This window comes from Dipodomys spectabilis, unplaced genomic scaffold (genome assembly GCF_019054845.1).
Source record: "Dipodomys spectabilis isolate Male_0828 unplaced genomic scaffold, ASM1905484v1 ptg000646l, whole genome shotgun sequence".
NCBI lineage: Eukaryota > Metazoa > Chordata > Mammalia > Rodentia > Heteromyidae > Dipodomys > Dipodomys spectabilis.
The window spans coordinates 265,624-287,771 of NW_024871323.1; the positions used below are offsets into that span (position 1 = coordinate 265,624).

The 22,148-nt window shown below is 44.2% G+C and overlaps 1 protein-coding gene across 7 annotated transcripts in view; it reads right to left on the reverse strand.

Moving 5' to 3' along the window:
• Lmbr1 (limb development membrane protein 1) overlaps positions 1–22,148 on the reverse strand; it is a 123,369-nt gene that overhangs the window by 86,919 nt on the left and 14,302 nt on the right. For 6 of the 7 annotated variants that reach the window (XM_042671586.1, XM_042671587.1, XM_042671589.1 and 3 more), the window contains exons 2-4: positions 19,092–19,164; positions 14,354–14,393; positions 3,970–4,109 (exon numbers count right to left, since the gene is read on the reverse strand). In XM_042671586.1, coding sequence (XP_042527520.1) covers positions 3,970–4,109; positions 14,354–14,393; positions 19,092–19,164 — 253 coding nt within the window. Of the gene's footprint in view, positions 1–3,969; positions 4,110–14,353; positions 14,394–19,091; positions 19,165–22,148 lie in introns of those variants that run through there. The other variant, XM_042671590.1, reaches the window with a different exon arrangement.

Sequence of the window (22,148 nt, forward strand, 5' to 3'; positions counted from 1 at the left end):
TGAAATTCTTATCTCCAATTAATCACAAAAAGAAAGTTGTAAGTATAGCTGTGGCTCAAGTAGTAGAGTGCTAGCCTTGAGCCAAAAAGCTCAGGGACAGCACCCAGGCCCTGAATGAATTCAAGCCCCAGGACCAGCACAAAAGAATAAAAACTTTTTTGTTTTTGTGTGTGTGTGTGTGTGTGTGTGTTTTTTTTCCGGTTGTGGGCCTGAACTCTGGGCCTGGGCGCTGTCCCTCAGCTCTTCAGCTCAAGGTTAGCCCTCTACCACGTGAGCCACAGCGCCACTTCCGGCTTTTTCTGCTTATGTGGTGCTGAAGAATCGAACCCAGGGCCTCATGCATGCAAGGCAAGCACTCTGCCACTGAGCCACCTTCCCAGCCCAAGAATAAAAATTTTAAAAATGAAATTTCAAAGTAAAAAAATATATAAGTAAAATAAAAAATAATAAACTCTATCAACTAGACCTTGTTATATCCATTTCGCAAATAAAAGATTGACACTTAAAAAGCCTGAGCAATGTTCAAGATTGCTATTAGTAAACACAAGAGCTAAAATTCAATCTCAGGACTATTTGACTCCAAAAATCTATGCACTTCAACCCAGAAACAGACTCCAATGGAACAATTACCAAGTAAGTAATACAGCATTAAAAAATAATGAATAAGAATGTTTAATTGTCAACATTGGGACAATGATCTAACTTTGGAAAGGGGAGGAGAAAAAAGATGGTTACCTGTAAAACCCCAGATGAATTAAATAAGTGTAAACAAAAGTATTGGGAAGAAAAAGCAAATGTCTGTCACATTTTAAGAAAGTGAAACAGGGGCTAGAAAGGTGGCTCAGTGGTAGAGCGCTTGCCTTGCATGCATGAGGCCCTGGGTTTGATTCCTCAGCACCACATAAGCAAAAAGAAAAAAGCCAGAAGTGGCGCTGTGGCTCAAGTGGTAGAGCACTAGCCTTGAGCTGAAGAGCTGAGGGACAGCACCCAGGCCCAGAGTTCAGGCCCCATGACCAGACCAAAAAAAAAAAAAAAACAAAGAAAGTGAAACAATCTGAGAAACCAAAGATAGAAAAAGAAGAACTACTATCAAAATATAAATATTCTGGAAATCAAAAGAGCAAATAAGATTAAAAATAAAAATAAGAACTACAAAAACATCTATATTTTTGGTTAAAAAAATGTTTTCACAGATCAAGAGATCACATAATCCAATATCACACGCACACATACATACACTCACTCTCTCTCTCTCTCTCTCTCTCTCTCTCTCTCTCTCACAGAGCAGAGTGCTGGCTCCTATTTTTCAGAGGAGGAGATCAGAGGATTAAGGCTCCAAGCCAGCCCTGGCATAAAAGTTCATAAGACTCCATCTGAAAGTATGGCTCAAATAGTAAAGCACCCAACTAGCAAGTATGAGACCATGAGTTCAAAGCCTAGTACCACCAAAAAGAACAAAACAAGGGAACAAAGGACATGAAACTATGTATGTTCTAGATTTTTGTATCTTTTAACAATTAAGACATCCAATCTCACTAAAAACTATTAAAAAGCAAAATTACAATGAGAAAACATGCTTCACCATGAGGCCTGCAGTCACAGTAACCAAGGCACAGCAAGGAGGCAGCGTCGCCTACAAAAAGCATATACTTCTCAAACAACCAGAGACATGAAACCTTCTCTTGTCTTACACATAGAACTACTCATCTTGTAACTTTCACCATTCTTTTCTATTAGAACATAACAGACCAGTGCTCATGTCTGTAATCTTGGCTACTTGGGTGGAGGATGAGGCAATAAAGTTCTTGACTCCATCTAATCCAGTGGCTGCCCCAGCTGCAGAGGAAACAGCAAAGACCAGATCCAGCAGACCGTCCCCAGCAGCATGAGAACGCACACGCACGTACGGAGGGTCGCAGCCAGGCTGGCCTGGGCGCAGAGCTAAACCCTCCCCCAAGAGTAAATAATACAAAAGTGGCTTGAGGAACGACACAACTGGTACCATCACTGCTGGAAAAAATATTAATAAAAATAGCACCTAAAACAGAAGTCTTATCCGTCTAAAGCAGCAAAGCTTTTCATAGTAACCCTAGAAATTAAGCATGGTATCAATCACAAGGAAGTTATTCTGCTTCTTTAGGTCAGCTTGGAAAATACAATTCAATAACCTGTATTACAAATTTAATAGAAACAACCTGCTTGTGATACATTTTCCTGTGGTAAAATGGTAAGTTAGCAAAGTGTTCTTAAAGAAGGACATTTTTCCATTAACTGAAAAGCAAGCTCAAAATATAACATGAAGGAAATCAAATGCATAGCAAATAGTTGCCACTGACTACTCTTCTTCAAGATATTGTTTCACCAAAAGACAATGTTCACTAATTGTCAAATGTCTCTTCATTAAAATGGGGAAGCTGGGCACAGTGGCTCATGCCTGTAATTCATTCTATACTCAGGAGGCAGAGATCTGAGGATCACTGTTCAAAGCCAGCCCAGGAAGAAAGTCCATGGGACTCCTGTCTGCAATAAACCACCAAAAAACTGGAAGTGGCACCATGGCTCAAAGTGGTAGAGTGCCAGCCTTGAGCAAAAAAGCTCAGGGACAGCGCCCAGGCCCTGAGTTCAAGCCCTAAAACTGACCAAAAAAATAAAATGGGGGAAATTATTTGGTCCATTAAAAAACAACTGAAAACAAGTTGCTCTGATTTTGTCACCTACTTTTGGAGTTCAGAAATAATGTATCTAGCATACTACTTAACTATCAAGTTATATAGCTTTAATAAAGTAAGTATTGACACTACAGTACCAATGATTAATGACACTAGTCAAATACACAGTAACTAGTAACAAAAAATTTACAAATGGGAAAAGTCTGAGCAGGAAGATCAAAATAGATATCAAAATCTCCAACAACTATAATCAATTTACCAGATAATTATAAAACAATTATACTAACATGCTGTAGAAAAGTTCAGTGAACACACACTAAATTAATACAGCTTTTAAAGTACAATTCTTCAGAAAGAAAAAATTTACCTCACAGTGTAAAAAACTGTAAACAGGGGCTGGGAAGGTGGCTCAGTGGTAGAGCGCTCGCCTTGCATGCCTGAGGCCCTGGATTCGATTCCTCAGCACCACATAAGCAGAAAAAAAAAAGCAGGATGTGGCGCTGTGGCTCAAGTGGTAGAGTGCTAGCCTTGAGCATCAGAGCTGAGGGACAGCACCCAGGCCCAGAGTTCAGGCCCCATGACCGGACCAAAAAAAAATAATAATAATAACTGTAAACAGCTTCTTAAACATTATGTGCCTATTAAGAGATGAGTATTTTCTGTTGGGGATTCCATACAACCAGCGTATGAGGTAGGTTTTATTTAAATTTAAATTTTATTTTCATTATTTATTTTATTTAAATTCTAATTTAAAGAATAAAAACCTGAAGTTCAATAATAACAGTGACTTGCCTAAAGTCTGATAGAGAATGGCTGAGCTGGCACTGGAACACAGATCTACTTTTCTTCAACAAAACATGCTTTGTTATTTATATTAAGCCAATCATTATTTATTTAGATCACATTAAAATTTGCACTTGGCATTAACATTTGTACTTCTCTATCCTGTTATATGTTTTGAAATAACTAAAAAAATAAACAGAAAACAAAATAGAAACTATGAAATCGTCTGATAACCGGAGAAACAAAAGTGCCCTTCCTAAATACTCACACAAAACTGTATCATCAAAATCATAGTAAATATAAAGACTGCCTCTTGATTATCAAGAGAAAACCTTTCACAACTAAGAACAGGAATGCTAAGTAAAATCCAGGTTTCTGACTTTAGTAAGGAAGGACTTCACCATTTAAAAGAAGTTTCAAAACAGGAAGATAACTTAGGAAAGAAAAATCTAAGATTACACTACAGTAAAAAATTAAAAACCATTAGTTATGACTATATTAAGCAATATGTACTAACCATGAATCAGGGAGCCGTTAAGCCACTGAATATAGTAGTTTTGAGGAAAAGAAAGCAGGATCTCATTGCTGATGATTGAGAAGGGTAACAGCAAAACAGTTCCAGCTGAAACGGCTAGGGTGAAGGTGCTCAGAAACAATCTGGAAGAGAGAGAGCCATCGTCAAAGGTGATCTGGAAAAGCAACGAACATGGAAGCAAAATAGCAATGAATATAACAAGCACTTCAATTTATATGCTAGGCTTGAGACTTGAAGTTAGGACCTGCACACTGTCCATGAGCATTTTTTTTGCCCAAGTCTAGTGCTTTACCATTGGGTCACAGTTCCACTTTCAATTAAACTGAAAGTACTTGGAGATAAGAGTCTCACGGACTTTCCTGCCCAGGCTGGCTTTGAACCATGATCCTCAGATCTCAGCCTCCTGAGTAGCTAGGATTACAGGTGTGAGCCCACCCTGGCAAACTCTTTAATTTTTTACAAAAAAACCTATTACATAACAAATTAATTCATTATGTGTCATTGGGACACATATTATATACATTTGATTCTGAAAGTCAGATGAAGACCCCACCTACTCCCTCAACAAAAACACAAGTCTAACAAGTACGCCTACAAACCAGAGTCTGAAAGCAGTACTTCCTCACACCGTTCACAGCAGTAGTTCGTTCCTCTTTTAGATATAAGTATTTATTTCACAATTGCATTTAATTAACAACTTTGACAACATATGCTAACAGCAATGCAACAACTGTTTCACATGAAGAAAGACCTGTGAACATAGCATGAAAAACAAATTAATTTAAAATGGTTACTTCATAATAGGGAAATGCTACTTAGCCTAACTTGCACGCACACTGATCCCTACTAAAGACACAGATATCCCTACAGAGATACCTTTTTTTTTTTCTTTTTTCTTTTTTTTTGCCGGTCCTGGGGCTTGAATTCAGGTTCTGTCCCTGAGCCTCTATGTGCTCAACGCTAGCACTCTACTACTTGAGCCACAGTGCTACTTCTGGCCTTTTCTAAGTAGTTTATTGGAGGTAAGTCTCACTAACTTTCCTGCCCGGACTGGCTTCAAACCGTGATCCTCAGAACTCAGCCTCCTGAGTAGCTAGGAGTACAGGTGTAAGCCACCAGCATCCAGCTAATACACATTTATTTTAAAAGAACTACAGATCAAGAACAAGAAAATAAGAAATGATCCTACCACACTCAAAAATAAACAATGCTGCTTGCTACTACCTGTTTGATAAACTGTTATTTAGAAAAACGTTAAGATAGGTTTGGATGCACAGCTCCAATTGTAGAGCACCAGCCAGAGTGAAAGCAAGCATCAGAAGCTGAGTTCAAGTCCCAGCCTGAGACCAAAAAATGTAATAATGTAAACCAAATAGGTTACTTCAGGGAAAGTCACTGACCTAATGATGAGTATGGGTGGGGGTGTGGGTATGTGTGCATGTGCTACAAATCCTGGGACTTGAACTCAGAGTGTGGGCACTGTCTCTGAGCATTTTTTTTTTGCTCATGGCTAGCACTCTGCCACTAGAACCACAGCTTCGCTGCCAGCTTTTTGGTGGCTAATGAGGTAAGAGTCTCACAGACTTTCCTGCCCAGGCGGGAAAGGTTTCAAACTACAACCCCAGATCTCAGCTTCCTGAATAGCTACAATGACAATCATGGGCAGCAGCAACTGGCACTGTCTTAAAATGAGTAAAAGTTAAGTAACTTACATCAGCAAATACTGGACAACTAGTAAATAATACTGTACAATCGACAATATTTTCAATACTACTTTGTCATTTTAAAATTAGATAGCTGGGCTAGAGTATGGGTCAAGTAGTAGAGCATCTACCTTATAATCACAAGGCCCTGAGCTCAAACCTCAGTACCACAAAATCTTAAAATTAAAATATGTAAGTCTGGGGCTGGGAAGGTGGCTCAGTGGTAGAGCACTTGCCTTGCATGCATGAGGCCCTGGGTTCGATTCCTCAGCACCACATAAGCAAAAAAAAAAAAAAGCCAGAAGTGGTACTGTGGCTCAAGTGGTAGAGCGCTCGCCTTGAGCTGAAGAGCTAAGGGACAGTGCCCAGGCCCAGAGGTCAGGCCCCACGACTGGACCCAAATAAATAAATAAAATATGTAAGTCAACAAAGCAAACCGAAGAAAAACAAAGGTAATTAATGTAGTGCGTGCTTTTCCTCCTCTGTCCTGACACCACCTAAAAACGCATCTATACAATCAGGAAGAGTGACTAAAACATCCCAAATAAGACTGGTGGCAGTGGGTGGCTCACATCTGTCATCCTAGCTACTCAGGAAGATGAGATCTGAGGATCCCAGTTCAAAACCGGTCCAGGCAGGAAAGTCTGTAAACTCTTATCTCCAATTAACCACTCAACAACTGAAAGTGGTGCCGTGGCTCAAAGTGGTAGAACACTCACCTTGAGCAGAAGAGCTCAGGGACAGCGCCCAGGCCGAGTTCAATTCCCATGACCAAAAACAACAACAACAACAATGCACAAGATTCCCATAAGCGAGAAGTTATGAAGACCTGCACTTTCTCACCTGCACACTATGGGAATGTTTAAAATTTTTGTAACGAATTTGAAAAGTTGGGTAGGGGGAGGTGGTTGTTTTTGGTGTTGTTGTTGTTTCCTGGTCCTGAGTTCAAACTCAGGGCCTAGTGCTGCGCCCCTGACCTTTTCTGCTCAAGGCTAGCAACACAACCCACAGCTTCACTTGCAGTTTTTCTGGTTGCTAATTGCAGATAAGAATCTTATGGGGTTTTTTCCCTGGGCTGGTTGTGAGTTTAAGATCCTCAGATTTCAGCCCTCTAAGTAGCTAGGATGACAGATATGAGCCGCTGGTGCCCCACTTGGAAAAAGTGTTTTAAAAAGACAGAAATGGTAAAGGAAAAGGAGACTTCATTAAAGCAGATAGAAATCTAATAACCATGTGACTGAAGTTGATATTAGACAAATATACGGATGAATGCAAGTGTAAGTAGAAAAGCGGAGGGGCGTATTAACTGCCCCCATGTACATGTAGTATACTAAACTTGAGGCCAGTGCCACCTTGTGGCAACAAGGAGAAGCGTGTTTCTACTTCACCCAGAGTGCCCAGGAGACTGTGCTTCAATGAGCAGGTGGTTATTTTTTTACACCTGAACCACAAAGCATACCAACCACATAATTCAAACCAAGCCTGGAAATAGTGTTGAGAAATGGCTCTGCTTGGGAGACCACGCGTGTCGGGGAGAGCATCTGAACGAGTCCCCACCTCCGGGTGGATGCCAGCGGCCGCACCCCTCAGCAGGCCCTGCCCAGCGGTCCCAGCACACCTAGACTGCCCTCGCCTGGACTTCCCTGCCCTCGACAGACTCCGCAGGCCCACGGCTCCCTGCAGAGCTACTCTCTCCCTGGGCAGGTACTCCCCAAGAATCTCCAGGCCAACTTCAAACATCATGTGCCCCACACATCCCTCCAACCCCCCCTTTCTGGCTCCTCCCTCCTCTTGGTTCCCACAATACTTGGACCACATCTGGCCCACACAGTTTACAAATCAAACACTGAAACCAATGTTCTGACAAAAGGAATCAGCTTATAGGGCAAACACAGAGTGTTAAAAGTTACATAGTACATAAAGTGACCTGGAAAGTCTTGAGTGTGTGTCACTGTTAGAATATGCTACACTTTAGCTTTTGGCCTTAAAAATCAACAAAAGAATGGGGAAATCATTCCTTTGGCCCTTAAGAAGATACAGTAGAGCTATTCAAAAATGTAAGGGGGGAGGGGGGCTGGGAAGGAGGCTCAGTGGTAGAGCACTTGCCTTGCATGCATGAGGCCCTGGGTTCAATTCCTCAGCACCACATAAGCAAAAAGGAAAAAGCCAGAAGTGGTGCTGTGGCTCCAGTGGTAGAGCGCTAGCCTTGAGCTGAAGAGCTGAGGGACAGCGCCCAGGCCCAGAGTTCAGGCCCCATGACCGGACCCAAAAAAAAAAAAAAATGTAAGGGGCTAGGCCCTGGTGGCTCACACCTGTAATCCTAGCTATTCAGGAGGCTGAGATCTGAGGATCGTGGTTCAAAGCCAGCCCAGGCAGCAAAGTCCATGAGACTCTTCTCTACAATTAACCACCAGAAAACTACAAGTGGTGCCGTGGCTCAAAGTGGTAGAGCACTAGCCCTGAGCAGAAAAAGCTCAGGGACAGCGCCCAGGCCCTGAGTTCAGTTCCCACAAAGGACCCCCCCCCCCCAAAAAAAAAAAATGATGCAATGTATTAATGTTCTCAGAGGATCCTTAAAAGAAGGCTTGCGTTGAAAAACCTACATAGAAATGTTGCTTATGCAAAAGCACCCTTTCAGACTTGAAGGACAGTTTCAGAAATGTGCAAATGGGGCAGTGGAGAAACACTGGCCTCCAGAGTACTGTGTCTTTTGTGGCTGCGGCAGCAGTAAGAAGAGGCAAAGCCTCACTTCACCTCCATAAAGCGATAGCAGCTCACATCAGAGACTCAATATAACTAGTTTTGCAAAAATGCCGTCATCTGTAAAGGTGTCTGTGCAAGGTGATGATGACAGTTTAATTCTTTTACACTCCAGAAAGCTTTCATACACTTCGCATTCACAAACAAGAGCCAAAACCAGATCTGCTCTCTGGCTCTTGGCCTCCACACGCAGCTCTGGCCAAGCTTTCTACCAAAGCTCCACTCAGTCTTTTCCTTCAACACAGGGAAAGAATAGTAAATTCGTGTCCAAACTTACCACCTGACCAATGGAAACCATTTTCCCCAGCTGCACGCTCTGCCCCTCCCCTTCTGTCGTCCAGGGTCCTGCTTCCTCAGTGACAGTCCTTCACCTTCCACATCACCTCCTCTCACAGGGTAACGCCCTTGTGTGTGTTCACCTTTTCAAACAGCTTCTGAAGGAAGCCTTGCCCACCATATCTATAACTGCACATCAACTTCTTTTGCTTTTGTGCTGGCACTGCGGCTTGCACCTGACCAGGGCCTACAACACTGTCCTTGAGCTTTTTTGCTCAGGACTGTGCTCTACCACTTGGGCCAAAGCTCCACTTCTGGCTTTTTTAATTGGGGATGAGAATCTCACTGAGTTTTCTGCCTGGACTAGGTTTGAGCTGCTATCTTCAAATCTCAACCTCCCGAGTAGCTAGAATTGCAGGCTTCGCTTAGTGCCCAGCCTTTAAACTTACTGAAAGTGGACTTCTGCTCCTCACCTTAGTAGTTAAAAGATTTTCCTTCTGGCCAAATCCATCAGATACTTATTAGTTGAAATCTGAGCCTTACCTTCTATGATAGTTCAGATTTAAAGCACCATTTCTTTCTTGAAATTCATTCTGGAACTTACGCAACATTCTCTCCTTGGTAATTGCTCATTCTCATGCTCTACTTATCTGTAGACTGCTGGTGTTTCAGCTTTCCACCCTAAGTCTTCAAGTAGCTGATCAGTAAATGTATGCTGCGTGAGTTAGGTTACCCAGTTCATATCAGCACTGCATCGCGTGAGTCTCTGGTAAGAGTATGGATGTCCCTGCTGTTACTCTTCGGTTTCTTCTCGGGGAGCCCTGACAGTACCACGGGGTGCTCCACGGGTCCCCCTGAGGGTATGTGGTAGTCCCTCACTCTATTTATTTATTTTTGGCTGGTCCTAGGCTTGAACTCAGCTCAAAGTTAGTGCTCTATCACTTGAGCCACAGCTCTACTTCTGGCTTTCTAGTGGTTTATTGGCAATCAGAGTCTCACGGACTTTCCTGCCTGGGCTGGCTTTGAACCGCGATCCTCAGGTCTCAGCCTCCTGAGTAACTAGGATGACAGTGGTGAGTCACAGTGTCTGGCACAATAAAATACTAATTGTGTGATTGTATAATATTCTAAAGACAGTAAGTGCTACAGGAAAGTAAGGCAAAGTAAGAAGACTGAAGTGCAGACACTACAAAGCCATCCAATCCTGAAAATGGAAACCACAAGGCCCCTGGCATGGAGCTAAGGAGCCAAAGGCAACTCTGAGGCACTGGGTCTGAAACAGAGCACGTGACAGATGCCATCAAACCTCAGGTGTAAGTTAAAAGGGGAAGGAACTGCTGGACACCGGCATTCTGACGGGTCCACCAGGCAGATGATCACAGAATCGCTGCCCTATGCTCCTCTCTACCACAGCAAGGCGACCAGGGGCTGCTGTCTGCCCTCTACGACCCTGCTTTCTGTCACTACTCAGGGCGGGATCTGCCAGTCTCCACGCTAATGCTGCCCTTCCCTTTCATTAGTATTTTGTGGGGAGGTAAATTTTAACTAGGATGGTATCTTATTCTTGCCAAAATTCCAATTTTGTTGCTTACTGATATCTATTAGTATGTGCCAAGGCTGTCCGAGGCACTGTAGAACAACGAACTACACAACTACGTCTACCTTTGCCGGGTCGGAAAGCAGTGATGGATTTTCCAACTGTACTAAGCGGGTGGGGCCCATTGTGCAAGTGACTCGTTCCAGTGTTCAGACTGTCCCGGGTTGGCAGTGCGAGTCCCTGGAGGAGTTGTTTCTCTGCAACATGCCCCCTTTCTTCAAGCACTTACTTGCCTTCTGTACAGTAAGATACACAAAATTAGCTGGGCACCTGTGGCTCCCGCCTGTAATCCTAGCTACCCAGGAGGCTGAGATCTGAAGACTGTGGCTCAAAGCCGGCCCAGGCAGGAAAGTCCATGAGGCTTTTATCTCCAATGAACCACCAAAAAGCCAGAAATGGAGCTGAGGCTCCAGTGGTTAAGTGACAACCTTGAAAATAAATAAATAAATAAGTAAATAAGCTTAGGGTCATAACCCACAACCTGAGTTCAAGCCTCTGGACTGTCACAAAAATAGATAGATGGAGAGAGAGAGAGAGAGAGAGAATAAGAAATACAAAATTAGCTTGGGCTTCCCTATACCACCCCCCAACTGCCCTTCACAGAGCTAGGTTCTGCGTGTGGAAAACCGTTCTCTGCTGTAAGAGTTGGGATTCGTGCACTCGCTGCACTCACTCCACTGAGATGGCGTGCTGCCGGTGCTCCCCGGGCACAGAGAGGGCTGGAGAATGATGTAGCGCACACCCAGCACACGTGTGCACACACATGTACCCGCTTTACTTCCGCAGGCCACTCCACAAAGGCCTACGTGTCGGCACCTCGAGTTCACACCAACACCTTCAAAGCCGGTCAAGAACCTCAGCGTTCATTCTCTCCTTCTCCCCGGACTATGCTTAACGGCATCTTCTACGGATCAAATTCCCACCCAGCAGCAACCGTCCTCAATTTCCTGCCGCTCTCCCCAGGGTGGGCAGGCCACCCTCCTGTTCACATCCCTCCCGATTCCAGACCTCTGCTCCCGGAGCTCCGGGCCCAGGGCAGGCCTCCCTTGGCTCAGACGCCCTCCCCAGGTCCTACCCTGAGGAGGCCATCCTTCCCGACACACACCAGGCCTTGCCCAGGTCCACAGCCATCCTCAAAGAAACTTCACCAATGAGGCCAGCTGCTCTGACCCAAATCAAATCAAGTGCCCAGCTGAGAGTAGCTCTCAGAAGATGCACTTTTTGGTTGTGAGGGCAGAGGAGCTGACGTGGGGCTAGGAGAAGAAGGAAACAGGGTCCGGCTGAGGGGCACTTCAGGAGTAGGAGCATCCTGAAAGGCCCAGGAGGCATAAGAAGCCGCCTAGGCCAGGCCCCGCCTCTTGGTGAGCCCGGTAGGCCCATACCTCACTTGGCTGTGACTCTAAACCATTTACCATCAGGAACAGAACACCTGCACATGTGTTACCACAACACAGAAACCAGTGGGAAAAGCCAACCCGTTGGCTGTGCCATCCAACTGCCCGGCTGAACCAGGTAGAGGACACAGAGCTGCCCCCAGCCCTTCTACCAGGAACAGGATAGAGCCATGTTCTCATAAGGGTAAAAGAGATGGTGTGCCTCCAGTGACTACCTATAAGTGCGTTTAAGTGGATCACAGCCCAAGGCGGTGCAGGCTCAATGGAGGGGGAATGGTGAGGGAGGGGAGATGGTAAGGGGGGGTGGTAAGGCAGGGGGGATGGTGAGGGAGGGAGGAAGATGGCAGGGAAGGGGGGATGGTGAGGGGGAGATGGTAAGGGAGGGGAACGGTAAGGAGGGACGGTAAGGGGGGATGGTGAGGGAGGGGGATGGTAAGGGGGGATGGTGAGGGAGTGGGGATGGTAAGGGAAGGAGGGGGGATGGTGAGGGAGGGGGATGGTAAAGGGGAGATGGTAAGGGGGAAGGGATGGTGAGGGAGGGGGTGGTGAGGGAGGGAGGGGGATGGTAAGGGGGAGATGGTAAGGGGGAAGGGATGGTGAGGGAGGGGGGATGGTGAGGGAGGGAGGGGGATGGTAAGGGGGAGATGGCAAGGGGGAAGGGATGGTGAGGGAGGGGGGTGGTGAGGGAGGGGGGTGGTGAGGGAGGGAGGGGGATGGTAAGGGGGAAGGGATGGTGAGGGAGGGGGAATGGTGAGAGAGGGAGGGGGATGGTAAGGGGGAGATGGCAAGGGGGAAGGGATGGTGAGGGAGGGGGGATGGTGAGGGAGGGAGGGGGATGGTAAGGGGGAAGGGATGGTGAGGGAGGGGGGGTGGTAAGGGAGGGAGGGGGATGGTAAGGGGGAAGGGATGGTGAGGGAGGGGGGATGGTGAGGGAGGGAGGGGGATGGTAAGGGGGAGATGGCAAGGGGGAAGGGATGGTGAGGGAGGGGGGTGGTGAGGGAGGGGGGTGGTGAGGGAGGGAGGGGGATGGTAAGGGGGAAGGGGTGGTGAGGGAGGGGGATGCTCATTCATCCTGCACACCCAGCAGGTTTCACACAGCCGCAGCCACTGCCCTTCGCTCAGTCTGCGACTCACGGTGACCTTTATTGGAGGTGAAAGAAGTGGGCTCTGTGGTGCTCAGGGCTGAACTCAAGGCCTGGCGCGGCCGAGCCCCAGCCTACGTGTGTTGCATTGTATTCTAAGCGAGGACCTTGCCGGCTTTTCCCCAGGCTCACTTCCCGTGCCCCCGGCTGAGGGTAGGCCGGTGCACAGGCCACGGCTCCACACCAGCTAGGAACAGCGAGTCACACGCAGGAAACGCCACGATTTGCCTAAGTACTAGAGTAAAACTAAAAGCTCTCCAGTTCTGTAGACTTAAAGTGCCAAGTGCCGGGGCCATAGAACAGGAATTTCCAGTGTAAAGTTGTGCTTTTCTCATCCAACTTCACTAAGGCACTTAAAATAATTGAAATAACAACTCCATTTGTATTTGTTTTTCAGTTTTGAATCCAATCAGCCCTATTCACGTCAGCCAAAGAAATGCTGAAGAAGTGTGTCCACTGAGGGGACGGGGATGTGGCATGTAAGCTCCGCCGGGGACAACTCGGAAAACCTCAGTGGGGAGAGAGCAGAACCACATTAGCATTAACTTAGTTATTTTAGTGCTTGCATGGTAGATATTCAGGAGAGGGTATAGGAATTATAGGAATTACACATGAGGAAATGGAACAGTAGATCAAAGAGTTCAAACAAAAAAAAAATCCCTTTGCATGATTTCTAACCTTCTAGAGATTTTTTAAACACAAATTATCAATTTTTAAAGTCCTGGAATATAGATAACCTCCCACATACGTATATCTGTGTTTTCTCACATTTTACCTGAGAAAATCATTACTTTTCCTCCAGTTTGAGAGCTCAAAAAAAATTTAAAGGATATTTCTATCTTGTCTCATCAAAAAACCCAAAGAACAATGGACATAAACACCAAGTCAGTGCTCTGCTGACCCGAGAGGCGTCCTCTCCCCTCCACTGAGGGAAAGCCTGGCTTCAGCTGAGGCTCCTCCTTCAACCTGGAAGTGTTCCCAAACTTAACCCTATTTCCTTATTAAATCCTCTGCAGATAAAAGCTATCATCTTGCCGAGGCGCCGGTGGCTCATGCCTGTAATCCTAGCTACTCAGGAGGCTGAGATCTGAGGATCATGGTTCAAAGCCAGCCCAGGCAAGGAAAGTCCGTGAGACTCTTATCTCCAATAAACCACTAGAAAACCAGAAGTGGCGCTGTGGCTCAAGCGGTAGAGTGCTAGCCTTGAACTGAAGAGCTGAGGGATAGCGCCCAGGCCCAGAGTTCAAGCCCCACAACCAACAACAAAAAAAAAAAGCTATCATCTTTTAAATCATATTTTTAACAGGAGATAATAAATCCTCTATCCACATCTATTTGCCTATATGAGCTTTTTAAGAATAAGATTAATATTGATAAATAAGAGTAATATTGATAAATCTAATGGAATTTTAGATGTTTCCATGTTTCTGTTCAAAAACCAGAATTTTCAGATTTGACTTCAGAACTAGAACAATTAAATTGTAGAATACATACGAGATCCTGTTGACTATGGCATCTTCATCTTCTTGTTCATCTGCAAAAATATTTCAGGTATTAATACTCTCATCCTCTTATAAAATGTTTTACTAACTTATTTAAAATATGTACTTAAAAAGCCATTGCTGAGTAGGGAGAGCTTTCAAAGAGCTTGTGCTTACTAAGCCATGATTCAATTTTAAGTCTCACTGCGTCGGATATGATGGCACATGAGGGAGAATGGAGAGTCTTGATTTCCTAAGGGGCCCTGACTAGCTGTCCTAGGAACTGTGTGTGCCTGCCCTCCTGGGGTCCCGGCCCTCGCTGATGACCTGTCACCAGGCCTTTCCGTATGGAGCACATCTCCTGGGAGAAGCTGGCTGTTATGTGTACCTTTCACTCCATTCCATGCTGTGTAAGCCATGCTGGTAGGTGGCAGCATCGACTGCTGCCTGGCTAGCAGGTAGCAGCCTGAGCAGCAGCAGCAACTTCAACCATGCATAGAGGTCCGCTTGTTCAACTGCCAACGTAGGACCCCTGTGGTTGTTCCATAGTGGGGCCCTCGGACCCCACCACCCTCCAAGTGTACAGCCGTGACAGGGTCCAGTTTTCCCATTCCCTGGGACAATGGCCTCTAGCCCCAGGGTGGTGCAGGTCCCACAACAGAAATAGGTGGGCATCATGAAGCATGGCTATTTCCCCCGAGGAGCTTTGCTTAAACATTTACCAGTGCACCAATGATTGCGTGCACATGTCTTATCAACTTTTATTTTTATTTTGTTGCACAGACATTTGTGGATCACGTCTGACCTGAGTCAGCTCCCCGTCTCTGCTCAGGGCTCCACAGGGGGTGTGGCTGGGATGAGCTCTAGGCCCTTGTTATCAATTGGCAAGCGTTTATCTTCTCTCTTGTCTTCACAGCCCTGGGATAGGCACTCAGCCTAACTGACTCTTGCAGCAGGAAGAGTTCATGACCCCCTCACTGCACAGCACTCCTGGGAGTGGCAGGGGGAGACGGGGTGCCCAAAGGAAGTGCTCACTAGCAAGTTTTGTTTCGTGACTTCAGTGGGGCCTTTGGCACAATCTCAGGCATTCGTTCCTACTGTTCCACCTGACTTATTCCTCACTCCTTATCCAGGCAGAGTGCAAGATGAGCCCAGACCTCTAAGATAGAGGTCTAAGATAGAGTGTTGAAAAGTTAGTTTTTACATCCGCATTAACGTCAATTATCCGTGGATTTCATTTTGATGTGTGCACACAGCACGCAATGCACCTCCCTCCTCCCCTTTTCCCAGGTAATTCCAACAACTTCACCGCTCCCTTCCCCCTCCTGCCCTCTCTTCCCGCTCTCACTAGTAGCACCATCCCAGACAGGACCTGCCTTACACTCCTGTCCTTCATTTTTTTGGTGACGTGAATTCTTCAGATGGGTTTCACCGTGGTTCACACATGCCTGTGCAGAATTTTAATCAGACTGACCCAGCTTCCACCCTCTATCATTCACCAGCTTTCCTTTTTCTATCTGCACTCACAGACACAATGTCTGTCAGTACTGTTCACCTCCTAGCAGTCTCTCCTTGTTTCAAAATGCCACTTGAAAAAGCAGGGAGGAGAGGCTGGGAAGGTGGCTCAGTGGTAGAGCGCTTGCCTTGCATGCCTGAGGCCCTGGGTTCCATTCCTCAGCATCACGTAAGCAAAAAGAAAAAAGGCAGAAGTGGCGCTGTGGCTCAAGTGGTAGAGCGCTAGCCTTGAGCTGAAGAGCTGAGGAACAGTGCCCAGGCCCAGAGTTCAGGCCCCACGACTGGACCCAAAAAAAAAAAAAAAGCAGGGAGGGAAGAATGAGAATATGGTGGAAGAGGTCAATTTGTTCAAAGTATGCCATGTGCCTGTATAAAAACAGTACAAAGAAACTGTCACACTACAAATGTATGCTAATTGAAAAGGAAAAAATTCCAGTACCCTCCATCTGGCACAGAACCTCAGAAGGCCGAGATAGGAGGATCTGAGTTTGAGGCCAGCCTGAGCTACACAGTCAGCCCTGTCTTAATAAAATGCACCCTATCTTTAAGAATTTGTAATCCTCAAATTCAACTATACAAACTAAGTTCTTAGAACTTTCTTCACTAACATAATTTGAATATCACCCTATGCTATTTTATTTTGCACTGTTTTCAATTTTATCAAAACAGTGTTGTATTTGGACACTCACTAATAGTGTCACCTCCTTCTTTTCCGTTCAGATCTAGGCACTTAAATTCTGAAACAGAGGTGAGAAGCTGGACGGCGGACTTTGATTTAAAGGTGTAAGTGGCGTGGGCCGCACCTGTCACGGGTGGGTGTGGCGAGGTCTGGCGGGGAGGAGAGCTGAGGGGAAGGGTCAGGACAACTCTGAGGTGAGACTCCGACATGCCACAGCTACACCTTCCATTCACCTTCCAAAGTTAGCCTACTCCTCACCTCACTCCTGATGGCAAGACCTCTCCCAGAATGCTCCCTGGGCGAGAGAATGCAACTGCTGAAGCAGCAGCTGCTTCAGGGAGCAGAGTTGCTCTTGAAGCCACCATGAGCATAGCTGGAGACTTTCTGTGGGGAGTGGAACATGGAACTAGCGCTTCTTACTTGACAGGAGACAACTGGCAAGTGTGAATAAATGGAATAAAAGAAAATGGATATTCAGAATACATCGAAAACCTCTGGAGGAGAAACTCCAGTTGCAATTCTGCTTACAGCTGTTGACATTAACTGTGCCCTGCAGGCAGTGTGGGCTGTGTAAAAACCACAACTAGTCTTGGAACACCTTCTGCATACTCTCATAAAGATAGTGACACAGTCTCCTAGTAACCTCCTGTACTGGTCAGTCTTTATACACACTAGGAGAAACTAGTGTCTTAACTTCACTTTCACAAGTATGTGACATTTTCCACATTCTGGCTTCTGCCCATCTTCATCACAGGTTATCAGCAGATAATATCACCATTTACTATGCCACAACACATTGCAGTTTAGGCTCTGTGTGTTTTTCTGATCCATTTTCCTATTTCATTTCATTTTTAAGGCTTTAATCTGCATTTCATCTGTTTCCCAAGAATGTCTTTCTGTTTTTTTGCAGTACTGAGGTATGATTGCCAAGTAGGAGCTCTATTACTTGAGCCAAGCCCCATGAATGCCTTTTTCGATGATTTGATCTAGCATACCACATTACACTCAGTTATGTCTCTCACTATTCTGTTTGCAACTTAGGGGTTTTATGGTTATTATAAAGGTGATATACAGAGGGGTTACGGTTATATGTCAGTTAAAAGGACCTTTCTTTTTGGGCAATGTCACCCTTTCCCTCTCTCTCAGTTTTTCCCTCCCATCCCCACCCAAAAACTGTATCGTTCCTTTTCAACATTAATGTCTAGTGGTACCACTACCACGTTTGTTCACCCTTTGTCCCCCCCATTTCTGTGCCCCCTTACCTGCCCAAAGACAAATAAATGAACAAACAAGACAAAAAGAAGCAAAAACACAAACAGTAACAAAGAAAAAGAAAAGCTCATTTCCATTCGTAGAGCTCATTTCATAAGTGTTATTTTAATGATCAGAGGCACAGAAACATTGTGCCTTTGTATTCCTTTCCCCTTTGGCCTCACAATGTATGAATGTCCAGAGTCTTGTATAATTTACCATGTTCCAGTGTATATTAGATCTGGCTTCTGCATATGGAGAGAAAACATGAGCTGTCTGTCTCTCTGGTCTTGGCTTACCTCACTTAAAACATGATTTGTTCTAGGTCCATCCATTTCAAATGACATATTATTCTTTCTAACAACTGTGCCAAATTCCATTGTGTATAGGTACTGCATTTTTTGGATCCACTCATCTATTAATTTAGGGGTTTTTACAGCAAAAATAATACAGTCATTATAAAAACTCAAATAATTCAGTGGTATAGAAAACAAAAATAAAGTTGATTCTGCTGAGACTTAGCCATGGGAGTTTACACTTAGGTTATTTCTAAAATGTAGGCCCTTTTAAAACCCTGACCTAAAAACCTGTAAATTAACCAATACTACAATACACTAAAGAACAGAAAGTTAGTCAGGTGCTGGTGGTTCATACTAGGAGGCTGAGATCTGAGGATCACATTCCAAATCCAGCCCAGGCAGGAAACACCATGAACCTCTTATTTCCAATTAACCACCAAAAAAGCCAGAAGTGGAGCTGTGGCTCAAGTGGTAGAGTACCAGCCTTGAGCAAAAAAGCTCAGGGATAATGCCAAAGGCCTTAGTTCAAGCCCAAAGACTAGCACATAAAAAAATAATCATCTGCCTCCGCACAGGTAAGTATAACACGGTAATAAAAGGATACTATACAGTTGACTAACAATGTCATTACGAAGTCTCTAAATTCCATATTGCTTTGGAGAAAGAAAAGATATGTCTAGTAATGAGAAAAGGGTTGGAGGGTATGTAGAACACACACTACAGCCAGTCACAAGCCTCATAAACTTTGAAACTTCCCAGACTCTAAATAGCCCAGGACTAACCTTGGTTGGACATAAGAATTGTGATAAACAAGGACTGCGGTCTAAGAGGTGATCCTAAGAATAGTCAAATTCCCTGGAGGTTATTTTTAGTGCTCAGTACCCGTCAACTGTTTACTTCAGTCAGCAGTATATTCACCACTGAAGTAAGGTGTATGACATATCCCAAACACCATGCCCAGATGATGTGCATTGTAATAAAAGTTTAATTAAGGTATTTCTACTTGCCTGATTTTCTCTTGTATCTGGTGATGATGAAGTAGGAAACAATGTAGAGAATGGCAAAAATAAGGAAACATATCTGAAACAAAACAATTTAACAGATTATTTACATTTTAGCTGCATTATTCTAATACAAGACATATCTTTGGTATGTATAAAAGGGGTTTAAATGATTTAAAGTAAAAATTATGGCTATTTCACCAGGATAAAGTTTTGATGAAAATATTCACTTATGTGAACTGAGTCCAGTTTAATACTATTGGGGGAGGGGGGAAGCCCAATGGAGATTTTCCTTTTCATAACTTGATTCAACTTTTCAAAGCCACATGGTAGAGTAATGGGCTAGACCATTAGCAACAATTTTGAAAAACAACATCAATGAGAGACTACTACCACATTAAATATTAAAAAGCATAAAAGCTTCAGTAATGCAGAAGAGAGAGCGCTGGCACCACAAAGTGACAGAGTAAAGCAGATTCAATCATACACATATTTAACAGAAGAGGCATTACACATCAGTCTGAGGGTAAATAACTACTCCATAAATACGCCATTTATCAACAAAAACCAGTTAAAAATTAGTTTTGAACATTAAACTAAATTTTGTTCATTCTTTTATTTTACCTGATAAATAAAACCATATTTATTTGGTGTTTGCAACATGTTTTAAACTATGCATACATTGTGGTCTGGCTCAACTGAGCTAATTAACATGTATTACCTAGCATACTTATTCATTTTTGTGATGAGGATGTTTAAAATCTATTCTTTTGGTGATTCTCAAAATATGGACTGGGGATGTGGCTTGGTGGCAGAATGCTTGCCTAGCCTAAATGAGGCCCTGGGCTCCTTGATACCACATAAACAAGAAAATAAATGAAATCAACAAAGTTAAAAGCAAAAAAAAACAAACAACATTTTTAAAAGTTGTGGGAAAAATACAATGTGTTGCTATTTACTGTGGTCACTGTGTGGGGCTCAGACCCTGCTGGAACTCTGCATCTACTGACCAACACCTCATCCTCAGCTCTAATGATCCTTCTGCTCACTCCTTCCACGGGCTCAGCACGTGAGTGAGCCGCACGCTCATCTTCGGTGCCTGGCTTGTTCCACCTCGTGCTCAGGCTCATCCTTGCTTTCACAGGGGATGGGGCGCATTCCTTTTCAAGTCTGAACAGTGTCCCCTTGCGCACACGCACGCCAAGTAGGCCCTGGCTACCGCAAGCGGGGCCGCAGTGAGCCTGGAAGCGCAGGTGACTTCCACACAGGAGCGGCATGAACGCACGTGCCACCAACAGGGCTGGGCCCCTTTGCTGCACATCCTTGCCAGCACGACGAAAATCCTCTCTGATAAACAACCACTCTGATAGGTGTTAGGTTGCACTGTAGTCTTATCTTGCCTTCCCCTGGCAACAAGCCATAGAGAACCTTTCAGTTAGTAAGGAACCAAGTTCAAAAAATACACTGTTCCCACCATTTCACGTCCTCTTAAGAAATGTGTTTGGTACCCAAACTGAGCAAAGAAGAAGTTAACCAATTAAATAAGCCAATATCCTATAATGAGATACAGGAAGCTATCAAAAGTCTTCCAACAAAAAAAAGCCCAGGACCAGATGGATTCACAGCAGAATTCTATAAGACCTTTAAAACAAGAACTAATACCCATACTCCTCAAGCTCTTCAGAGAAACAGAGAAGGAGGGAACTATCCCAAACTCATTCTACGAAGCCAATATCACACTCATCCCCAAACCAGGCAAAGACCCAACCAAAAAGGAGAATTACAGGCCAATTTCCTTGATGAACACAGATGCAAAGATCCTTAACAAGATTCTAGCTAACGGAATCCAGAAACACATAAAAAAAATAATACACTATGATCAGGTAGGCTTCATCCCAGAGACACAGGGATGGTTTAACATACGTAAGTCAATAAATGTAATCCAACATATCAACAGAGCCAAGGTCAAGAATCACATGATTATCGCCACAGATGCAGAAAAGGCCTTTGATAAAATTCAACATTCATTCATGCTAAAAGCTCTGGAGAAAATAGGAATAGAAGGAACATTTCTAAAAACAATAAAAGCATTTATGACAGACCAATAGCCAATATTATACTTAATGGGGAAAAGCTACAACCAATCCTCCTAAAATCAGGAACAAGGCAAGGATGCCCACTGTCTCCACTCCTCTTCAACATAGTCCTAGAACCCTTAGCCAGGGCAATAAGGCAAGAAAAAGACATTAAAGGGAGCCGCATAGGGAAAGAAGAAGTGAAACTATCCCTTTTTGCAGACGACATGATACTATACCTCCACGATCCCAAAAACTCCATCCCCAAACTTTTAGAAATCATAAGTCACTTCGGCAAAATAGCAGGATACAACATAAACCCACAAAAATCAGTTGCCTTCCTATACACTGATAATGTACAGGAAGAGAGGGAAATAAAGGGAGCAACCCCATTCACAATAACCTCTCAAAAAATAAAATATTTAGGAATTAACCTAACCAAAGATGTAAAAGAACTATTTAATGAGAACTATAAAAAGTTAAAGAAAGAAATTGCAGAAGACACTAGGAAATGGAAAAACCTCCCATGCTCCTGGATAGGCCAACTTAATATAGTAAAGATGGTAATACTTCCAAAACTAATATACAAATTCAATGCAATTCCTATTAAAATCCCAATGATGTACATCACTGAAATACAGAAAACAGTCCAAAAATTTATATGGAACAACAAAAGACCTAGAATAGCCAAAACAATTCTAGGGGATAAAGACAATATGGGAGGGCTATCCATGCCGAACTTCAAACTCTACTACAGAGCTATAATAACAAAGACAGCATGGTACTGGCACAAAAACAGATCCAAAGACCAATGGAACAGAATAGAAGATCCAGAAATAAATCCACAGGCCTACAGCCAGCTGATATTCGACAAAGGAGCCAAAGACATACAATGGAAGAAACACAGCCTCTTCAACCGCTGGTGCTGGGAAAACTGGGCAGCCACATGCAGAAAACTAAAAGTGGACCCCAGCCTATCACCATGCAC